Source organism: Halichoeres trimaculatus, unplaced genomic scaffold (genome assembly GCF_033239565.1).
Source record: "Halichoeres trimaculatus isolate MK-OKI-2021-1 unplaced genomic scaffold, fHalTri1.1 fHalTri1_scaffold_18, whole genome shotgun sequence".
NCBI lineage: Eukaryota > Metazoa > Chordata > Actinopteri > Labriformes > Labridae > Halichoeres > Halichoeres trimaculatus.
The window spans coordinates 12,861,541-12,880,503 of NW_027437196.1; the positions used below are offsets into that span (position 1 = coordinate 12,861,541).

General features: G+C 39.7%; 1 protein-coding gene across 2 annotated transcripts in view; it reads right to left on the bottom strand.

Annotated features, from left to right (window-relative positions):
* ctdspla (CTD (carboxy-terminal domain, RNA polymerase II, polypeptide A) small phosphatase-like a) overlaps positions 1-18,963 on the bottom strand; it is a 38,543-nt gene that overhangs the window by 13,798 nt on the left and 5,782 nt on the right. The window contains exons 2-3 of one of the 2 annotated variants that reach the window (XM_074693853.1): positions 2,597-2,763; positions 1,424-1,456 (exon numbers count right to left, since the gene is read on the bottom strand). In XM_074693853.1, coding sequence (XP_074549954.1) covers positions 1,424-1,456; positions 2,597-2,763 — 200 coding nt within the window. The remainder of the gene's footprint in view (positions 1-1,423; positions 1,457-2,596; positions 2,764-18,963) is intronic. The other variant, XM_074693854.1, reaches the window with a different exon arrangement.

An 18,963-nucleotide genomic window follows, 5' to 3' on the forward strand; every position in this document is an offset into this window, starting at 1 on the left:
GCAGCATGGCAGTATTTACAAAATCGCCACATTGAATGGTGCAGACCGAGCGAGTTTGCTGTTTGCCAAAACTTCACCGTAAGGCATTGATGGCACTAATAAAATGGCAGAGTGTAGGATACGTCCTTTTGTGTTGGACCCCGAGTCAGACCCGGGCGGTTCTGCAGCTCAGGAGGAAGAAAATCCACCTTGACACAGATCATCTCAGGACGCTGCAGTGTGGTGAGTCAAACCGGTACTGTAACATGTATAGTTTATATGTTTATACTCTGCTCTTGGTGGGTGTATCCCTCGGTGGCGGTTGTGTGACTAACTGACATCACAGAGGAGGAGCTGCTTTATCAGATTACTCCAATAAAAAGAGAGGATCCTCGTGTTGTCATGAAGGTCGAAATCTCGAAGCCGAATGTCAATGACCTATTCTCAGAGGGGTGAAAGGTCTTGTTTTCAAATTTATTATTTTATATGTAAGTATTAAATCACGGATCAGCATGATATATCCCCTTTAAACTCTAAGTATGGAGGGTTTCAGTGAAGTTTTTTGGGTTGTATGTGTTTTTGTATGTTTGTATTTTGTCAAAGAGCTCTCCTTGTGGTCCACTTTTTTAATGATGCTTCCAACACTCCATTACAAAGAGTGACGCACATGAAACGTGTCCAGGTCTGCTCAAGTTATTTTAGTCTCATCACAGGGTCATCAACCTGGGTACTTAAACGAGTCGACCTCATCTCAACATGCGATTACAGCCTTTGAAAGGCGGTGTCTGCTGGGTTGTGTAGTTTAAAGCTTGGCTGCGATGTGAGATGCTGTGAGTGTGAATATTCTAAATTACAGTAAACCACAGGCATTGCATGGATTCCAAAATAGCTGAATGAAGAGCAGTTTCAGCACAAACAAATAGGGATCAGATAACTCTGCTCACCGAACAAGTCCATTGTAATGGAGTCACAGTCAGTTCAGTGACCACTGAGTGCATAATCATGTTGTTATCTTTCTCTATGTGGACAAACACCTAATTTAATCAAGAGCTTTAAAGACATCCATTTGTAGATCCAAGCTGCGGCTGAAAGGTCTGGTGTAAAATCCAATAAATCTGATCTAATGAGAAAATCAATCCCGTGTTCAGTACATGAAGTCAGAGACATAAATGAATCAAAGGAGAATAAATGGATAGGCAGAACTACTTTCTACTGACAGAGCGAGCGCAGGGTAAGAAAAATAAAGCAAAACAATGAGAGCTTCATGATTTTCAGCGCTTTGAGGCCAAAGAACAATCACCTCTGTGTCAACATCCACATGCAGCAAGAATGATGAAGCACAGCGAGCAGAGAGGAGGTGGAGGTGGAGGTGGAGGAGGAGGAGGAGGAGGTTACAGTGATGGAGCGGGGATGAAGAAAAATGAACAATAATAATAATACATACACTGGGGATGGGGATGACCTGGACCTGGTCACACTGGAGAAAACAAACAGAGAGAAGAAGAGAGAAAGAGTGAGAGAGAGACATGGTGGAAAAACAGAAAAAGAGGCTGGAGTGAAAGAAAAAACAGAGAAAATATTTCAACCACATTGATACTGTAATAAAGAAATGCACAGGGAGAGAGGGACAGAGAAAAAGAGGCACACTGTACAAGAAAGTGAGAACAACTTGCTGAAAAACAAACAGAGCTGCCATAGTAACAGGCATGGATGCCCAGAAATCCAGCATCAGAACAGTGCTGGGAAGGACCGTGGCGTAGACCCAGCACGAAAATCAGCATTGCACTATTACGAGCCTTTTTATAGGCAGGGTCGCCAGGTTTGCTCTGGATTCATTTGTTAAGAAAGTAGGTCTGAAATAGGTCAGCGGTGACCTCATGTATAGTGTCTGTAAAGGCGCACATTCCTCGCTTGAATGAGACATTTGTAGGTAAACAGGAGTAGAAATGTGACACCACTTTGCTCCATTTTTAGCCCCGAGTAGCTGCTTTGGCAGCAGAACGCCATGTTTGTGGAGGAGCTTTGGTTTTGGCGCCTTTTTCCACGGCCAGAACGTTCGCTTCACACGTCCCCACTGCACTGGCTGGAGTGAGGACATGTGTGTGTGTGAGTGAGTGTGAGAGAGGAGAGGGGGGAGGCGTGGGTGCCAGGCAATCCATCACACCGGACACACACAAGGCCCACTTTATTAGGATTAAAGAAGCAAGCAGTATGTGTGCGTACACGTGCTGCTATAAGTGTGTGTGTGAGCTTTTCAGGGTGTTTTGTGTGTTATTCTGTGTGTGTGGTTGTTTGCGTAGGCAGATATCGAAGAATGCAAGATGGGAAGCGAGCCCGTATTTTCAAGCAGTGGATGGTAAACAACCTCTGGGTTCAGTGGGTTTGAAGCAGCTGGAAAAATTTGTGAAGGGAGCTCGGTGAGGCTCTCTACAGGGGAAGGCAACCCCCCTAACAAGCTCTCCGAAACAAAACCAAACAAATGTTTCTCATTACTGGACCTCTCAACTCATATTGTGATCTCTGTGATACGTTAAGTAATCCCCAATAGGTTGTTTTTTTTCAGTCATTCAAAGGGTGTGTAATTTGGACTCTGGCCAAGCGTGATGTGGAGCCTCACCTTGGGAGGGCTGCCATTCTCCTCTGGAGGTGGGGGCAGAGAAAGTGTCTTGTTGTTGGCGGGTGGTGGCTCCACATGGTAGTCATTGTAGTTTCGGAAGCAACAGAAGAAGGGGCTGAAAATACTCCGGCTCCGGTGCTTCTTTAGGCTGCTGTTGGACTGGGAGACTGAAAGAGAGAAGAAGAAATTGAAAGAGTTAGCAATTAGCTTTGCTTCCATGTGAGACATAAAACGAGAATACTCGTGAAAAGTTTTAGCTTGCAAACTGTTAGCTTATTGTGGAGAGGAACAGCTAGCTTGGCTTTGCTGTCAAGAATATAACACTATGTAAAACTTTTTGACATCTTTCTTTTGTTTTTGTTTTTCACAAAAGAAAGGAGATCACATATACTAGTGTGTGTCGTTAGTTTGTGAGGTTTGTGTACTATTAAGCTTTAGACTAGCTGTATCTAGTCAACAGGCTAACTAGCCTGCTTTTAGCTACCTTTTAGTCCTGTTTAGAAAAATTAGTTAAGATAAGATTAGATGAGACAAGATAAGAGAAGACACGATACGATACGATACGATACGATACGATACGATACGATACGATACGATACGATACGATACGATACGATACACTTTATCAATCCTGGAGGAAATTGCATTGCTAGAGTACACAATACAAAATACAAAATACAAAGTACAAAATCTGTGGGGATAAAACCAAAAAAGAAATACTAACTGTTAGTAAGTAAATAACAAATAAGATACTAAATACAGCAAACAAAATACAAGGGCAAAGTTTCTATTAAATAATACAAATAATAAAAAGTGTTGAGTGACAACGTGTTGGAGTGAAATGGGAAAGGCAGTAAAAACTCTGTCTTGGGTACCAAGATGAACAAATGATAGTGAATGGACAAGTGAAAAGTTGAATAGTTGTTGAGTTACACATCAATGAACTGTTGCATTAAAATAAAAACATTGCACGAGTGAAACTATTGTACATATTTAAACCAATAAATAAACTGTTGGACATGAGTGAAGCTAAAACAAATAACTTCAACTAAAGATATTGCACATTACCTTGCATTGTTGATGGATAATGCCCAAGGTATTTTGAGTCTGTCTGCTAATCTTATTGTGGGTAATCAAATAAAAAATAATTAAACTTGTACTCAGTACAACTACGATTCTTTATCAGGTCTTATATACTTCTGTTTTTTAAAAATCCCTGAATGCCATAACATTTGTATTTTGGATGTACTACAAAATAAAAAAATAGAATGGTTCCAAAAAGTATGTGTCAAAACTCAAATTGCACATCTTTTATTTTTGTGTATTACAACAAAGAGAAAATGTTTCTCTCTAAAAATTGTGTCACAGAGAAACAGAAATACTCATGTTGGGTGGAAATAGCTCAAAAAATGCACTCACTGATTTAACTTTATAATGTAGACTCCCTTAAAAGGGCATTTCTTGTAACCAAAATCTTGACTCTTACCTTCAAACCAAATGTTGTTCTACTTTCATTTCATCCCAACACCATATTTAAACATTTTACATTCAGGAGAAGCTTCTGCTCTTTGCATGGTAAACTGAGACTATCTTTATGAAGCTACAGCTAACAAGCACTTAGCTAATAACAGAGGGTCAAACAGATCAATATTGGCAGTTGTCAAGGTTATGACACCATAAAAAGAAAGCACAGAGAAGTGGTTCCAAATCTGTATTTCCTTAAAAGGAATAAAATAAATGTGTAAGTGTGTGTTTGTGAGTTTGTGTGCTGCTTTGTTTATACTTTCTGGCCAAACAGAGATGAATCAGCAGTTTTTATTTATTTGGCTAACTACCTAACTTAGGCAGCAGCCAAATATCTAACAGAGAAATGCTGGACTGCAGATTGACTCATTTAGCTAACTTTCAGTATTTTTAGCAAAAATTACTTAAAATAGGTCCTGAGATAAAATTCTGTCCAACTAAAACTTTGTTTCACGTTTTTCAGTGCTGTAGATAATAAAAAATCTCAAAATATCACAGAACTTGTCATTTTGATGAGTATTGCAAAAAAGAAATACAGTTATTTTTATCACTTTGGAAAAACTCAAAATGTACACCTGTCATTTATATGTAATGGATTAAGTGAAAAATATTTCTGGCCTGTTGACTTTAAACCGTTTTACTTTCATTTCACAATAATGACACCTCTCCATATATGTTGAAACGCAACATCCTCTGAAAGAAATCTACTGAAGTCATAATTAGACTATGTTTGCATTACATACTGTGAGAGAGTGAGATGTTTTAGCAAACAGTGAGGCATGGGTTCATGCAGTAGGGAGAACTGGGACAAAAATAGCCATCCCCAGCGTGCCCTCTGGGAAAGAAGTCGACTTAATTAACATCAAGACAGAGGGAAAGACAGACAGATTTCTATCGTCAATGTGAGAGGACGACCCAAGTAGTACTTGAACGCTCACATTAAAAAAAATCCAGACACTGTGTCGAAGCAAAAATGTTTCTATTTCATGGTGATATATGATAGTGATGAAACCTAGACTCATATGTTTGCAGAGAGGATGATCAGTGACTGAGTGCTGAAAGGCTCAGGGGAGAGAACAACATATACATGTAGGTCCCTGGTTACATCACTCCTTCACTGTCTCTAAAGCCCATGGCCTACTTTCACTCCGACAAGAGAGATACAAGCAGGCTCCCATGGTCTGAGTAAATCTTCTATCATAGATTATGACTTTTACATCTCGTGCCGGTGAGGGTGAGGGAATATAAATAGAAAAATTTGGGCAGCTTGAGTACAAAGGCTCAAGTGAAAGTGTCCTGAGGTTTTCCAGAGGTAGAAATTCTGCCAGTTTAACTGCCTCAAAGGTAATTTTTTCTCAGGCATAGAAATCCCAAATCTGTTCAGGACTTTGAAGTGTCCACGAAACTGACTTCAGCTGGAATCGTGGTTTTCGTGCCTCCGAGTGGCCCGTCACACAGTTTACCAGCGTCTTGTTAACGTGCTCATACAGCCGTGTGACACAGGCAGCCCAGTTAGCCATGCATGCTGAGCCTGTTCGCAGTCTGTTCGGAGAGACTTCAGATTGACGCCTGGAACTGTCCTCTGGTTGCTCCGACTGGATCTGACAGGCTGCGGGCGGTTCTTCTTCTTCTTCTTTGTGCTCTTCGTCTTTGTAGTCCATAGCTCGCTGAGTCTCTCTCTTCCAGATAGATGCTCCCAAGAAGTAACACTTGAGTAAACAAACTGTGAACAAATGGTGGGAACAGGAAGGCAACATGCTGTGATACTATAACCTGGGAGGTGTTAGAAGATGTGTTCTGCCCTTGAAGACTTGATGAACTCACTGCTGGTACAAAAACCTGAAAATAGATACAGACTGGGAGTATAGACAGTGGTTGTTTCCATTTGCATTTACAAAAGTGGAAAAACACCAAAAACAGCCTAGTAAGATGTAAACCATGTAAGGGTAAACTTACCCATTACAAGTAACCCTAAAACATGTCCGGGCGAGGGACTGCATGAGCAAATAGTTCAGCTGTTTCAGAATAATGTTCCTCAGCATAAATTAATTTTTTTTTCCAATTTACATGAAGAATGCACTTCTTCAGGCTAGGGATGGGTACCTTTAACATTTGAACCAATACAGTACCGATTACCGGTACCTAGCAATCGATACTGGTACTTAACGGTACCAATTTTTGGTACTTTTTTGTGTTTATGAGGTAAAAAACATCAATTTGTTTCATAATAGATTATAATTTTTTTTATTTACAATATTTATTTTTCAATATATAACCTTGTGATGCTGTGTTCATGTTCAGCATGGAAAATTGCCTACTCTTCCACCCCCTCACAATCTCAAGGATGCATTGAGATACCTAAACATGGTACCTTTTAATTTTATATGAATCGATATCCGGTACTTTTGACAGAATTCAGTCGGTACCTATACAAGTACTTGATTCAGTACCCATCCCTACTTCAGGAACTTGATGGCAGAACCAAATACCTTGAAGCACTTCAATGTACAAACTAATGTTTTCCTTTCTGTCTAAAATCTTGCTTGTGGTGTACATGTCATTGGACAAAAGTGTCTGCTAAATGAATTTGTAAAATTGTCGTAGAATTGTAAACTGTCATGTGTAATCGCTGACCACCGAAAATTGCTGCCTTGCATAGTCCTTCAATTCAGTGGTGTATGAGGGCTGTGTTGGACCAAAACTACTTAAAACTAGAAGGTAAGGCTGGACAATTAATTGGATTTTAATCGTGATTTCAATTTTGCCATCTGACAATCATAAAAACAATATAATCGAAGAAAAACAATTAATATGCCACACAGTGTAGATGTATGCAAGTTCCTGTGCTTCATAGCTCTTCTGTGCTCCTTGTGCAGCCACAGCGAGTGTGTGTGACTTATGTGTATCAATAATACTGTATGTGCCACTTGCTGGTTCTTTAAAGTTGTGTTTAAATCAGTACTGAAGTTTTTGAATGAATGAATAATTGTGTATATTAATTGTGATTTCAATGTCACTTAAAATAATCGGGATTTTTATTTTTACCATAATCGCCCAGCCCTACTAGAAGGTGCCCTCAGCTCAGGCCTCGGACCCTAACAAGCAAAAAAGTAACTAAACTTGTAGCTTTGGTCTGTGTGTTCTCCATTGTGCTGACTCTAATGAGACTGCACGTCTTGTAAACAGATGCTTCATGATGATGTAGGCGGGCCATGCGTGTCATATTATAATGTATGTCTGGCTCATATTGGAATAGTGTGACGGCCATCATGTTTTATAAAACAGCACAGTTAGGATGGCCAATGTGATTGCACCCTCAGAAAATCTTGGGACAGCTCTGTACGAAGGGATCTGAAGGGGTCTGAAGGGGTCTCCAAGAAGTCTGAAACCAGCAGTTGATGGCTGTGGGCTCCAGGCAGTACAGCGTTTGAAAGAAAATTCATGACTCTGTAGTGGAATTCACAGCATAGGCTCTAAATCACATATTAAAAATCATTGTTACTGAACACTTTTTTTTTGCTGTGTATACCATCTTAAGACAATAATATCATGTATAGCATACAATAGTATAAACATGATCCTGGCACGCCAGTTACTTTTCAGGACCTGAGCCCATTCAAGACACACCAAGAAACTGAAGTGCTGTGAAGACTTTTCAGTTTGAGTTTCAGGGACTTGACATGCACTTTTTTAAAATTAAGAATTAAAAAAGCCTCTGAGTAATGATACTTTGACTATTTTTTATGATTTTCAGAAATTACTGACAAACAGTCAATAAAACAAGGCGCACTGCTGTGATTAATAAACAAATATATAAATGATTGACGTTCTGGGCTACACCAACAGCACTCCATTCATATTTATTCAATAACAGATGGCAATAGTTATCTCAAACTCAAAAGCTGTCAAGCAGTGTAAGAACTTCTTCTATTGGTAAGTTTCAAGAGAGACCCGAGTCCTCCCTTGTGCTCTTCAAAGTTGGCCTCAAACACTTTGATGTCATTCTCTGCTCCCCCATTTTGAGACATCTATATTTTCCCGCCCTCATACGCTGCCCCGAAAAAAGCAGGTGGGAATGAGAAAGAGACAGGGAGAGAGTTGGGAAAGGGGGAGTGACAGCGTAGAAAGGGTGGGGAGAGTTACTGTGGTGAGACAGCCTATACTTGGGTCTGATTCTTACTCCACCCCTTTCTGCACCATCACCACCACCACCAACACCACCACCACCCTACACAAACAGAGCTTTTCTTTCTCCCTGTGACACAAACAACATGGCTGAGAGTTGACTGCTGCTGGAAAGCGGGAAACGCACACATGCACACATGCACACACACACACACACACACACACACACACACACACACACACACACACACACACACACACACACACACACACACACACACACACACACACACACACACACACACAAACATTATCTATCCACATGTTTAGGCTGAGGGCCACATGTGTAATGATCAACAAACAGCATACTGACAACACTGAAACTCGTTTCTTTCAGCCTCTTCCTTCAGAAAATGGAAATTGAGTTAACTCATGTCACATAGAAGCTACTTTCTTAAGAGAATGAGATAGTTTCACTGCAACCTTCCATCAAAGAATATTTACAAAGTACAGTTTTTAGTCTATGTATTATTTTATGACACTAACAGAGAAAATACTTCTCAAGGTGGGTCAATACAACCCAGGAAAGTGAAAACACTGAACTTAAAGCTCCTGTGAGGAGTTTTTACTGGGTGTTGACGCAGACTGAAATTAATACCGGAGCCTCTTTGTGACTTGCAATAGCAAAAAAGATCCTTGGTGTAAATATTTACTTTTACTTTTTTTTTTTTTTTGAGGCCTAAGCCTGCTGGTGGGGGGTAGGTGTCAAATGTGGAAGTTCAATTGCCATGTGAAACACCTAATAAACAAATAACCCAAACAACACCGCTTGGTGAGATTTTTGCAAGGGTATCCACTCATACATCTAACTGTTTTGTCCACAAGGGGTGCCAAAGCAATCTAACCCCAGAAGTTCTTCCAGACATTTACCAATTAACCATGATGCTTAAATCAAAGAATTAAAATTTATCATTTAATTTAGAGGGCCTTGATGGGGTTTAATATCCTTTATGCTACCACCACTGTCATAAACCATTGTAATTATTCTAATACAATAAACTAACTTGATGCTATAGAACTTGAAGTAAGTGTCAGATATCAGCTTTAAAAAGCATCAGACCAGTGTTTAAATGTGGAATAAGCAAGGTATGGTTTCTATTAATGAGTAATATACTTTATGAGTACAGGGTGGGGCAATAAAGTGGTTTTATCAAACAAAGAGAGTAAGAGAAAGATAATATGCCAAATCTAAAGCCTCTTTATTGCAGGTGCACACTATTTACCCCCTGAATACTTTTCATTCAATCCATCTGTTCTCTTGAAGTGATCGCCATGAAAACAGCCCTTCAAGGCAGTGCCTGGTAATGCTCCTCCACAGCATTAGGTAACAGAGAACTGTAGAAGGATCCAGTCAATCAGAGCCAGCCGGGCCCAAGCTTTCTGTCACATGTTCAGGCCCAACTGCTAACAAGGCCGGAAGAGGCAGAAAATGCAGGAAATTCTCAGCATTCCTGACAGGAAGAGATAATCACCCCATGACCCGCAGCGAGGAGTAACGCCAAGCTCCGAGAGGGAGCGTGATCCTCGGCTTAGCTTGAGATGTTTTGAGGTGGCCTTCTTTACTGTAGCACATAAAGAATGTGAAGGGAGTCTAAACACAACATGCCACATTGAAAATACCACAGTGTGTTTAAGTTTAGCCACTGCTTCTCTTCTTACAGTGGAGTCTCAAAGGTTTATGTCAGGACACTAAACGCTCTCAAGCCAAATGCTTGGAGGAATCTAAGAGACATTTATCAGAGCTTTGGTCTTATTTTCAAAGTTTTGGACAAAGCTCAAATTTAGTTTGTGAGAATAATACAGTGATGGGAATAAATACTTCCTCCACAACAATAAAAGATGTGGCATGAACTTAAACTTATCTGAGCTTTATTTGTTCTATTTATTTCACTTGGCTGTTTTAATGTTAAAAAGGAGTCTGGGCTACAAGAGAGAAAAAGGATGTCTCAAAACCCTTACATTAGCAAACTCTAAATGAGCCTTAAAAATGTCTTAATTCATAAGTATTATGCACACATCATGCCCAGTATTCTCAAGTTTCATTTACTTTCAGTTGCTCCTCTATATGAGTTTGCTAGCAACAGAGCTAGCTTAAATTCTACCCCATTTAACATTGCCCTATCAATTATTTAATCAAATACTCAGGACTGTTATTGATACAAAATAGTTTAATACTTCATCAAATACATTTTTAACCATTCTTCACAACTAAATCTTTATTTCAGAAGAACAGTTAATGGTTTTCTCATAGGCGTATTCAGTTGATATTAGCTTAGCTTTAGAAGGATATTGCTCCGTGTTCTGTATGTTTTTTTTTTCTAAGTCCTACTCCTAAGCTGAAGGCTAAAGTGGTAGCTTGCTTTAAGGCAAACAAAACATGAAAAATACACACACACACACACACACACACACACACACACACACACACACACACACACACACACACACACACACACATATATATTTATATACATATCTTATAGGAATATATAGGATTCTTGTTAGTGTTGACTCATATATCATTGAGTTATATGTCCTTGGTAAACAATGAGCTTAACGAGTAGGAACCTTAACCCAAATTATAGGAACCACTCTAAGTAATAAAAACTAAAGTGTTTTCAGTTAATGGGAGTAGTACCTCATATTTTAAGCTAAAGGCTCATTTAATTAGTAAACATATCCTGTTATTGTAGGCTAATATAACATTTAGTTTTGTGTTATGAGTTTTTAGTAGGACCTATAAACAGACTAACAGCATTTGAATTTAATAAAAAGCTCTCATATAGCAGTAATATGGTACGTATACAGAGTTTAGGTGCAGCAGTTAGTTGACCAGCCAGGCAGGTAAAGTGTACAGTGCCTGGGGGGCATGAAGGTGAATGTGAGAACCATCTATGTGAACGTGCAGCTTGAATAATTCAGATGGAAAACAGGCTGGTTTTAAATGGCCCAGCTGGGTACTTAACATACACTAAAATAAAACAGCCTGGAGCCAGAGGGATTATCATGCTATCTGTGCTATACAAAGATACCATATGACGAAAAAAAATCTTTCATGACACAGTGAGAACTTTTATGGCACGGATACAGCAACAGTCAAAAACGACATACTGAAACCCTGCCATGGCCTCAGGCGGCTGGCATGATTTCACAGATTATTCGCCTCCTCCCCTCGCTGAGATTTTGAGTACGGGGCGTTTGCATCAAAAGTGGGACCAGCTGTCTGGGGCTTATGTAACACTTTGTCAGATAAAATACTTATTCTGCCGCGGCTAAGATAGAGAACATGACTCTACACACCCACTTTACATGGACAGGTAATCCACAGTTAGCCAAGAGACTCGGGTCTTATGTCTTGAGTTTTAACAGTAAGAGGTTAGAAAAAGATAAAGCTGTCTCTGTCCTCAGCTAGCCCCAACAGCAGTGGAGTAGACAGGAGCAAGGGGAAGTCCTCACACTGCACTGTGTCAGCAAAATAACATCATGGAAGGAAACCCCACAGTGATGCATTTATTTATGGAGCTAAGAAAGCAAACACGTCTTTCTCATTCTGAAGTTTGGACACATTCATTCATCTTTTTACTCTTCTTTTAATGACGTTTTTACTGTTTCACGTGTACACAAGGGCTGGAAAATCTTTTGACAGATAGAAGTAGAGAGAAGGTGGCGCAGCTGTTCAATGCCTAGTCCCCAAAAATAAAACAACCTTACTTTTTCAAAGGGGATTTCTCTAAAAAACACTGAATAATATGGTATTAAACAATGTTGGTACTTTTGATTAAATGTTAGCATTTGAACAACAATTGCTGACAATATGTTTGAAAAGACAGTCTATTCTTATTGTGATATGTTAGCATGCTAATGATGAAATTTAATTCAAAAGAGGACAGTTGTAATTCACAAAACTATCTCAGAAATCTCATTCACCCTCTTACCTCTCAAATACACTAAGCTTCCAGCATGCAGGCGTATTTATCGTAGCTACAGTCTCTGGTAATACGAGAGGTTGTGCCTTCAACATCAGGCTCCTCTCCTCTAAACCTTGCCAAAAACTACATTTTAAAGAATGTATTCTCAGTCACAAATGATTTATTGTTCCCACACAAGAGAAAATCCCACCAAGAGAGGGAATGATAATTATCACAGAAGCGCTGCCAAAGTACACTAAAGAGCATCTGCTTCACGGTAGACCTAAACATGTGTCTGCACACACACACACACACACACACACACACACACACACACACACACACACACACACACACACACACCAAACACACACACACACACACACACACACACAAACCTAGCAGAGCTAAACAGCTGAGTGGAGTAGGGTAGCATCAGATGAGCTGAGCCTGACAGTTCAGACTGTGTGTGTTCACGGTGCCACAGTCCTTGGTGGGTTATGTGTGAGGCCATTAAGGCAATAATAGCACAGTATGATAAAATAAACTCCCATTAAGCCTCCTTACTTCCCCGCACAGACAGCTGAGCCTCGGGTGAAAATTACAGCCTGTGGAGGTAAACTCTCTGCGAGCAGATGCCTTTAGTCACTGTGACCGACCCTCAGCTGCCTGCTTTATTTCCCTACTTATCCTGGAGGATTTATATAAACATATGCATCCTACATGACCTTATATAACTGACATTCACTCAGTAACCCAGTTATAATAGAACAAGTCAATACATGCATTCCTGGGTTTGTTCTCTGGTTGTTTAAGGTACTAATTCTTCCTGCTGCTGCTGTGAACCCTGACACAGAGATGTGGGTGGGTTTGCCCTGCTTTTCTGTCTCAGCTGTATGGCGGCGTAGGCGCTGTGGTGGCGATGCCAGCCTGCCTGAAGGCCCCCGGGGACGAGTGCTGCTTCTGCCACCGCTGCTTCTTGAAATGAAGGAGATGACAAGCGTGGGGGAATTAACCCACAGAGAGCTCAGGGAGAAATAATGAGGGAGATCTGACTATTCTGCAGAGTTACGCAACCGGCAGCAGCTCAGCCCACGTTGTTTGGGGCTTCATTATTTATATATCTTTTTAGATTCTCATCTACAACTGTGCGCTCACTGCCAGAGGCACACTGACTGATGGGAAATCCTTTTTTGCCTCACTGTTGGTTAAAATAAGTAAGTTGGATTGATGTCAGATCAAATTTTAGGCCTTCGGATCTTAAACATGATTCTTGACTGCGTAACCCAAGAGTGCCATCAGTGCAGCTGCGTTCAGTGACCCTCAGAGGTGATCCAGTTCTGGACTGAGGTTAGAACTTAAAGGGGGACTCCAACTATTTGTAATTGATCCTCTATTTAATATGGGAACCGTTCAGAGAAGGATGATAAAAATAGTGTGGCCTACATTTCCCAGAAAGCAGCTCACACTACCTTTGGATTTCATTCATAGGCTGCATGACAAGCTGACACAGCGTTAGGGTTAAAACCAACATGAATATGACTGAAACATTTATTATTTTAAAACCAGTAAGAGGATGTGACTGGTTGCAAAAACAATCCTAGCTCTCTGGGTTTTTAAATGAGGAATTTTCATTCTGTTAGTTATGACCTCAGTAAATATTTCTCTGTTAAGTTTACTGTTGCAGTTGTGAGTTTCAGGCCTTTGTCAATACAGCATTGTTTATATTTGTCATCTGTGATTATCTAAAACCTCTGTATTCAAAGGCACTTGTGAGAGCCTGTGTTTTCAGTGACCTAATACTTTGTTTAGATGTGGATCAGAAAAACTGTGAAAAAGAATAAGTTTTACAAAACTACCATGCATATTGTGGGGGTATTGTGCTTTTTTAAGGCCTGACACTGTCCCCCTGGCATCTTTGTAAAAGCTTTACATGATTTACACCAAAATGAAAATTCACAAACCCCCATGGCCAGCCCTCTGGGGACCTGTAGGGGTAAGTATTTGAATCCCACCCCTTCAACTTGTCATGAACCAGTGAGGAGATCATTATGCAATAACCTCACCACATTAAGTACATCCAGCATTGCTACTTCCTACCTATGTATATAGAATGGGGAACCATAATGCCTTGCCTTCACAACAGCCCCTCCCATCGGTAACCCTGATGACATTACAATGACATCATTGGGGTTATTGTGCAGTCATGTCAGACTCATACAGAGCTACGGAGACATTATACAACTATTTTCTCCAATCCCATAAGACCCTCTGTCGAAAGTGGCTGAAATATGTTTGTCAGTACATCACATTCATTAAAATAATGCTCGCTGTAAATGGAACAGAAGTAAACACATGAAGTCCATGTGCACACGTTACACTGCTGCTTCAGTTTCCCACGCCTCTACTCCCTAAGAGGCGTTCATCTCTGTTTCAATACCCATGTCCTACTTAGAGATCCTCAGTTTTCACCTGAACCTCTGGAAACACAGAAAAACCCTTCTTTATGTCTTCTACATCCTCTAAACTTGTGTATTCGCTTGTCCCTTGCTCATTAAAATTGCAAGGACCTTTTTTGCTCTCCTGTCAAATATCACACAAAGTGGTGCGCAGCATAATTCAGTGGAGGTGACAGAAAATCATTATGGACGAAACATGATCTCCCTTTTAGAAAGCCAATTACTGGTGATGAATGCCAGCCAGAGGAGGGCAATGTATGCAGAGAGGCCGTCACATTGTCAGAGTTAGTCTGAGGATGCCCACGGATGCTCTTCTTCACACAAACAGACGTCCACTCTTTCTTCCTTGACCCCTGATTCATCTGTATTGATCTCGTATGACAATATCCAATAGGCTGAATGGATGTTTCATTAATACTAGCTTGTGAATGTTTTTTGTTTACTATGAAAAAAATTATAATTTACAAATACTCGAGGATTTTTTAGTTAAATATTTTGAGTAATTGAGAACAGGAATTACTGTAAATTCCCATCCCTTATATCTGACAGGGTGAATTGTGCCTCTCTTTTGAAGAATTAATCAACTTCATGCTTTCATAGCCTCTGCATGCTGATGTGTTACGACATACAGGAAAGAAAAATGATGTAATCCCAAAAACAATACAGCTTAAATTGAAGCCTGACAAGACAAGCAGCACAGAGGAACCAGCCTGTCACTCGTTTGTCTTCAGTTACTTTGATCCCTTAAAAACATTGACAGCAGCAGTCAATTAAGCTAAGAGTTGGAGATGGACAAATGCAGCTTAGTATGGATGGAGTCCTTCTGTTATTTGGCATTACAGTGCATATTTTTTCATTCAAGTCAATACAAATTTCATTATTGCAGTGCTGTCACAACCCATCAATGCTCACAATGGAGGTCAACTGAGCTTTTCATGAAGAATTCGCTTATTATTCTACTGTACTGGGCGCTTCAGAGCCAAAATTTGATATTTTGAAGTCGTTTTGCTCCAAAGCAAGCAGCCACAGCATATAAGCTACACTTCAGACAACGTTCTAACATAAAACTTCCCCACAAAGCCGTCAAAGCCACTTTCCAAAGCACACAGACATAAAAAAAAGAGGCCCAGACAAACCAAACCAAGTCAAGCAGGAGAACCAACCAATTGGATGTTAGGAAGTGTTGGGTTTCTGATGTGCAGGACCACAAAACTTCTGCTTATCTGTTGATTCTTTTTCTTCCAATAAACACAACACCAACCCCAAAGCATCTGTCTGTGGTGGCTGCTAAAGATACAGATAAGTCAAACACTGAAGTAGGTATTAAAGAGGTCTAAATATTAGAGCCCTACGATTAATCGGCCCGACCGATTATGCCTGTCACCGATTAATCAACATCGGCCAAAATGTAGCCAATTATAAAAATTTTTGCTCCATGGAGATTCTGTGGCTCCTGCTCTTGTGTGTGTGTGTTGGGCTGCACACTGCCCGAGTGCCCGCCCCCTCCATCCGCCATTATCTAATGTAAGACTATAGAATGACGTTTTAACATTGTGTATGTTGCTTTTTTGTGAGATAAACAGAGATAAATGCTACTGTTAATTCACACGTCCACTATTATCTAATGTAAGACTATAATACAGCGTTTTAAAGTCGTTTAAGTTGCTCATTGTGTGTTAACATTTTTATTTTTTTATACTTACTGTTTTAAGTTTGACTTATTTATTTAAGGTGTTTAAAGTTTGACTTCTTTATTTATTATTGTGTTTACAGCTTGTTCTTATTAATCATTGGTTTACACTACAGTTCTTATGTTGACAGTTTTATAATTTAAGTTCCTTGTTTTAATTTAATAGTGTTGTGTCTCTGTCTTGAATCATATGGGTATTATAATGATTTTTGATTATATACAGTATATATCCCGTGTATATCAATGAATTTATTATATATGTCAGCCGATATATCGGATATTGGTTGATATATCGGCCGATATAGTGGATATCAGCCGATATATTGGATATCGGCTTTTTTTGCCCCCAGTATCGGCATCGGCATCGGCCCCAAAAATCCCATATCGGTCGGGCTCTACTAAATATGCTGCGATGGTCCCAGAAAAAAACAAGCAACACTTCAAAACAAGTGGAAAAAATTAAACTAGTTTTACTACTCAGACAGTTATCCATCATTTTTATTTTTTATGTAATTTGTATACAAGAGGAAGTAGATAAAACCAGATCATATGTTATATAAAAGGATGAGCAGCTCTGAGTGAACTGTGCTCAGGGCAGATTCAGAGCATCTTAGTATCTCCAGGCTCTATAGGGACATAAATTGGCAGTATACCAACAAAACAATAATAACAAGCAAAAGTGTGTTGAAGCTCTTTTCTAAACCAGAGCTAGCATGAGAAATTGAGAGCGGCACTGATGTGAACTCTTTTCTCTCTGTTTCCCAGTTAAATCTGCATTCTGAGTGAAGTGTTCAGAGGCAGCCAGTGTAGGAGTGAAGAAAGTCAACCCACACTTTTTTCCCCCGTGGCCTCTCCGAGGACGGATTGCAGCGCGATTGCATCTCCATCACCGTGTCTCACAATCCATAGATCTACAAGCTGCCTTCCCCCTAATTAAGGGCCACTTGGCTGATTTCAAGCTTGAATCTTTATCATGAGCAGATGTGAAAATCGGATGTCTTCCTAATGCGTTCTGTGTCAGAGGAGATCACCATCGGTTGTTCTGGAGAAACACTCTGTCAGCCATTAAGACACTTAATCAAAATATTTCACAATTTTATTATATGCTGTCAGGATCAAAGTCCACGACTGAGAAATTACAGAGAAGAGAGGCAGAAGCTTGCAGTCTGCTGCTCAACTTAGCTTCAAGATACTTCATTAGCCGGTGTGTGTTTTTTCTCATTCAAATCTTTAAAAGAAACTAATACATTTTTGAAGATCAAATATAGGGGGCCACTGCCATAAAACAAAAGTTGTTAGACAATTAGTAAAAGAAAAAAAAGAGGGTTGGCTGTTTTTAGAGGAGATTTGCGACATATGTGAAAAGAAGATTGGTTTTGGCTAGCACAAGAGAAAACAGCTAGTTTTGCTTTGGTCATCACTGTTCAGTAGCTATATTTTTAAGTTTTAAGTCAAGTAAACATTTATATTTTATTTTGTGAGTTCTAGAAGTGTTCAGTTGACTTTTCTGTATCTTCTATCTTAACCAAGCTAGCCTTTTTAGCAGCTTTAGCTTACTGTTTTGTCTCAGTTCGGATACTTGTTGGCAAACACGCTTTTAGCTCACCTAGCTAACTCTGCACACTGAATTTTAAAAGGGGGGTGTTGTTCTATATCAAACTCAATATTAAAGTAAGTTAAACATTTCAGTGTCTTCTTAATGTTTAGCTGTAGCTGAGCAGAGTATCTATGCTAATGTCTAACATTTCCTTTGTGCTTAAGCAGCCAAGATAGCATCACACACATTTATTTTAAAATGTTGCTAAAACATTATCAAAGCACTTAATGTGCTTTATTTAAAAATATCTCTTGGCTTCATCTTAATGGATACACAGAAAGAGTATCATTTTACCATATAACTTAAGCCAAGGCAGATAATATATCCACTTTCTGTCAAACATATCTTTAAAGATATTTGTTATAGAAACATTTACTTTCATTAATGTCTCAGAAATTATGGCTTTTACTCTGACCTTTTTTTTTTTTAACAAATGGAATTGCTGGCACAAAAACAACAACATAGCGGAAATATTAACCACAAGCCCAGGTTTCAGGCTCTTATCACGATTCAAAGCATGAGATTAATACACCAACAAACACCTTAGGAGGCAGCTGTTGTTGATTGACTGAAAGCACTTAGAGACGTGAAAGTTAGTGCTGACACCTCCATTGTGGCAAAACTCACTTTGCAGCGTGAAAACAGTTCACTGTTTTCAACTCCAAGCTGTAGAAACATTTCTTTGCTTGTTGTGAGACTGAATAAATGTAAAATATGTGATTACTTCAAATGTACCCTTTCCAGCATGTTCCCTGAGACACAGGCAGATCCCGCACATACAGTTAACAAGCTTATCAATCTAGGGGCTAAGATGCGGATGAAAAACATTCAACTCTTCCCTTTTAGCTGCCCAATATGGCACTGGACTAAAGTAATGAAGATGTGCCTAACTCTCCAACTCATCCCTGGAGGTGCAGATAATCAGCTTTCCCGAGCTGCATTGGCTGAAATAGGCTCATAAATCTGTAATAAGGACCAGCACTTCAAAGAGTCCAGCTTTCCTC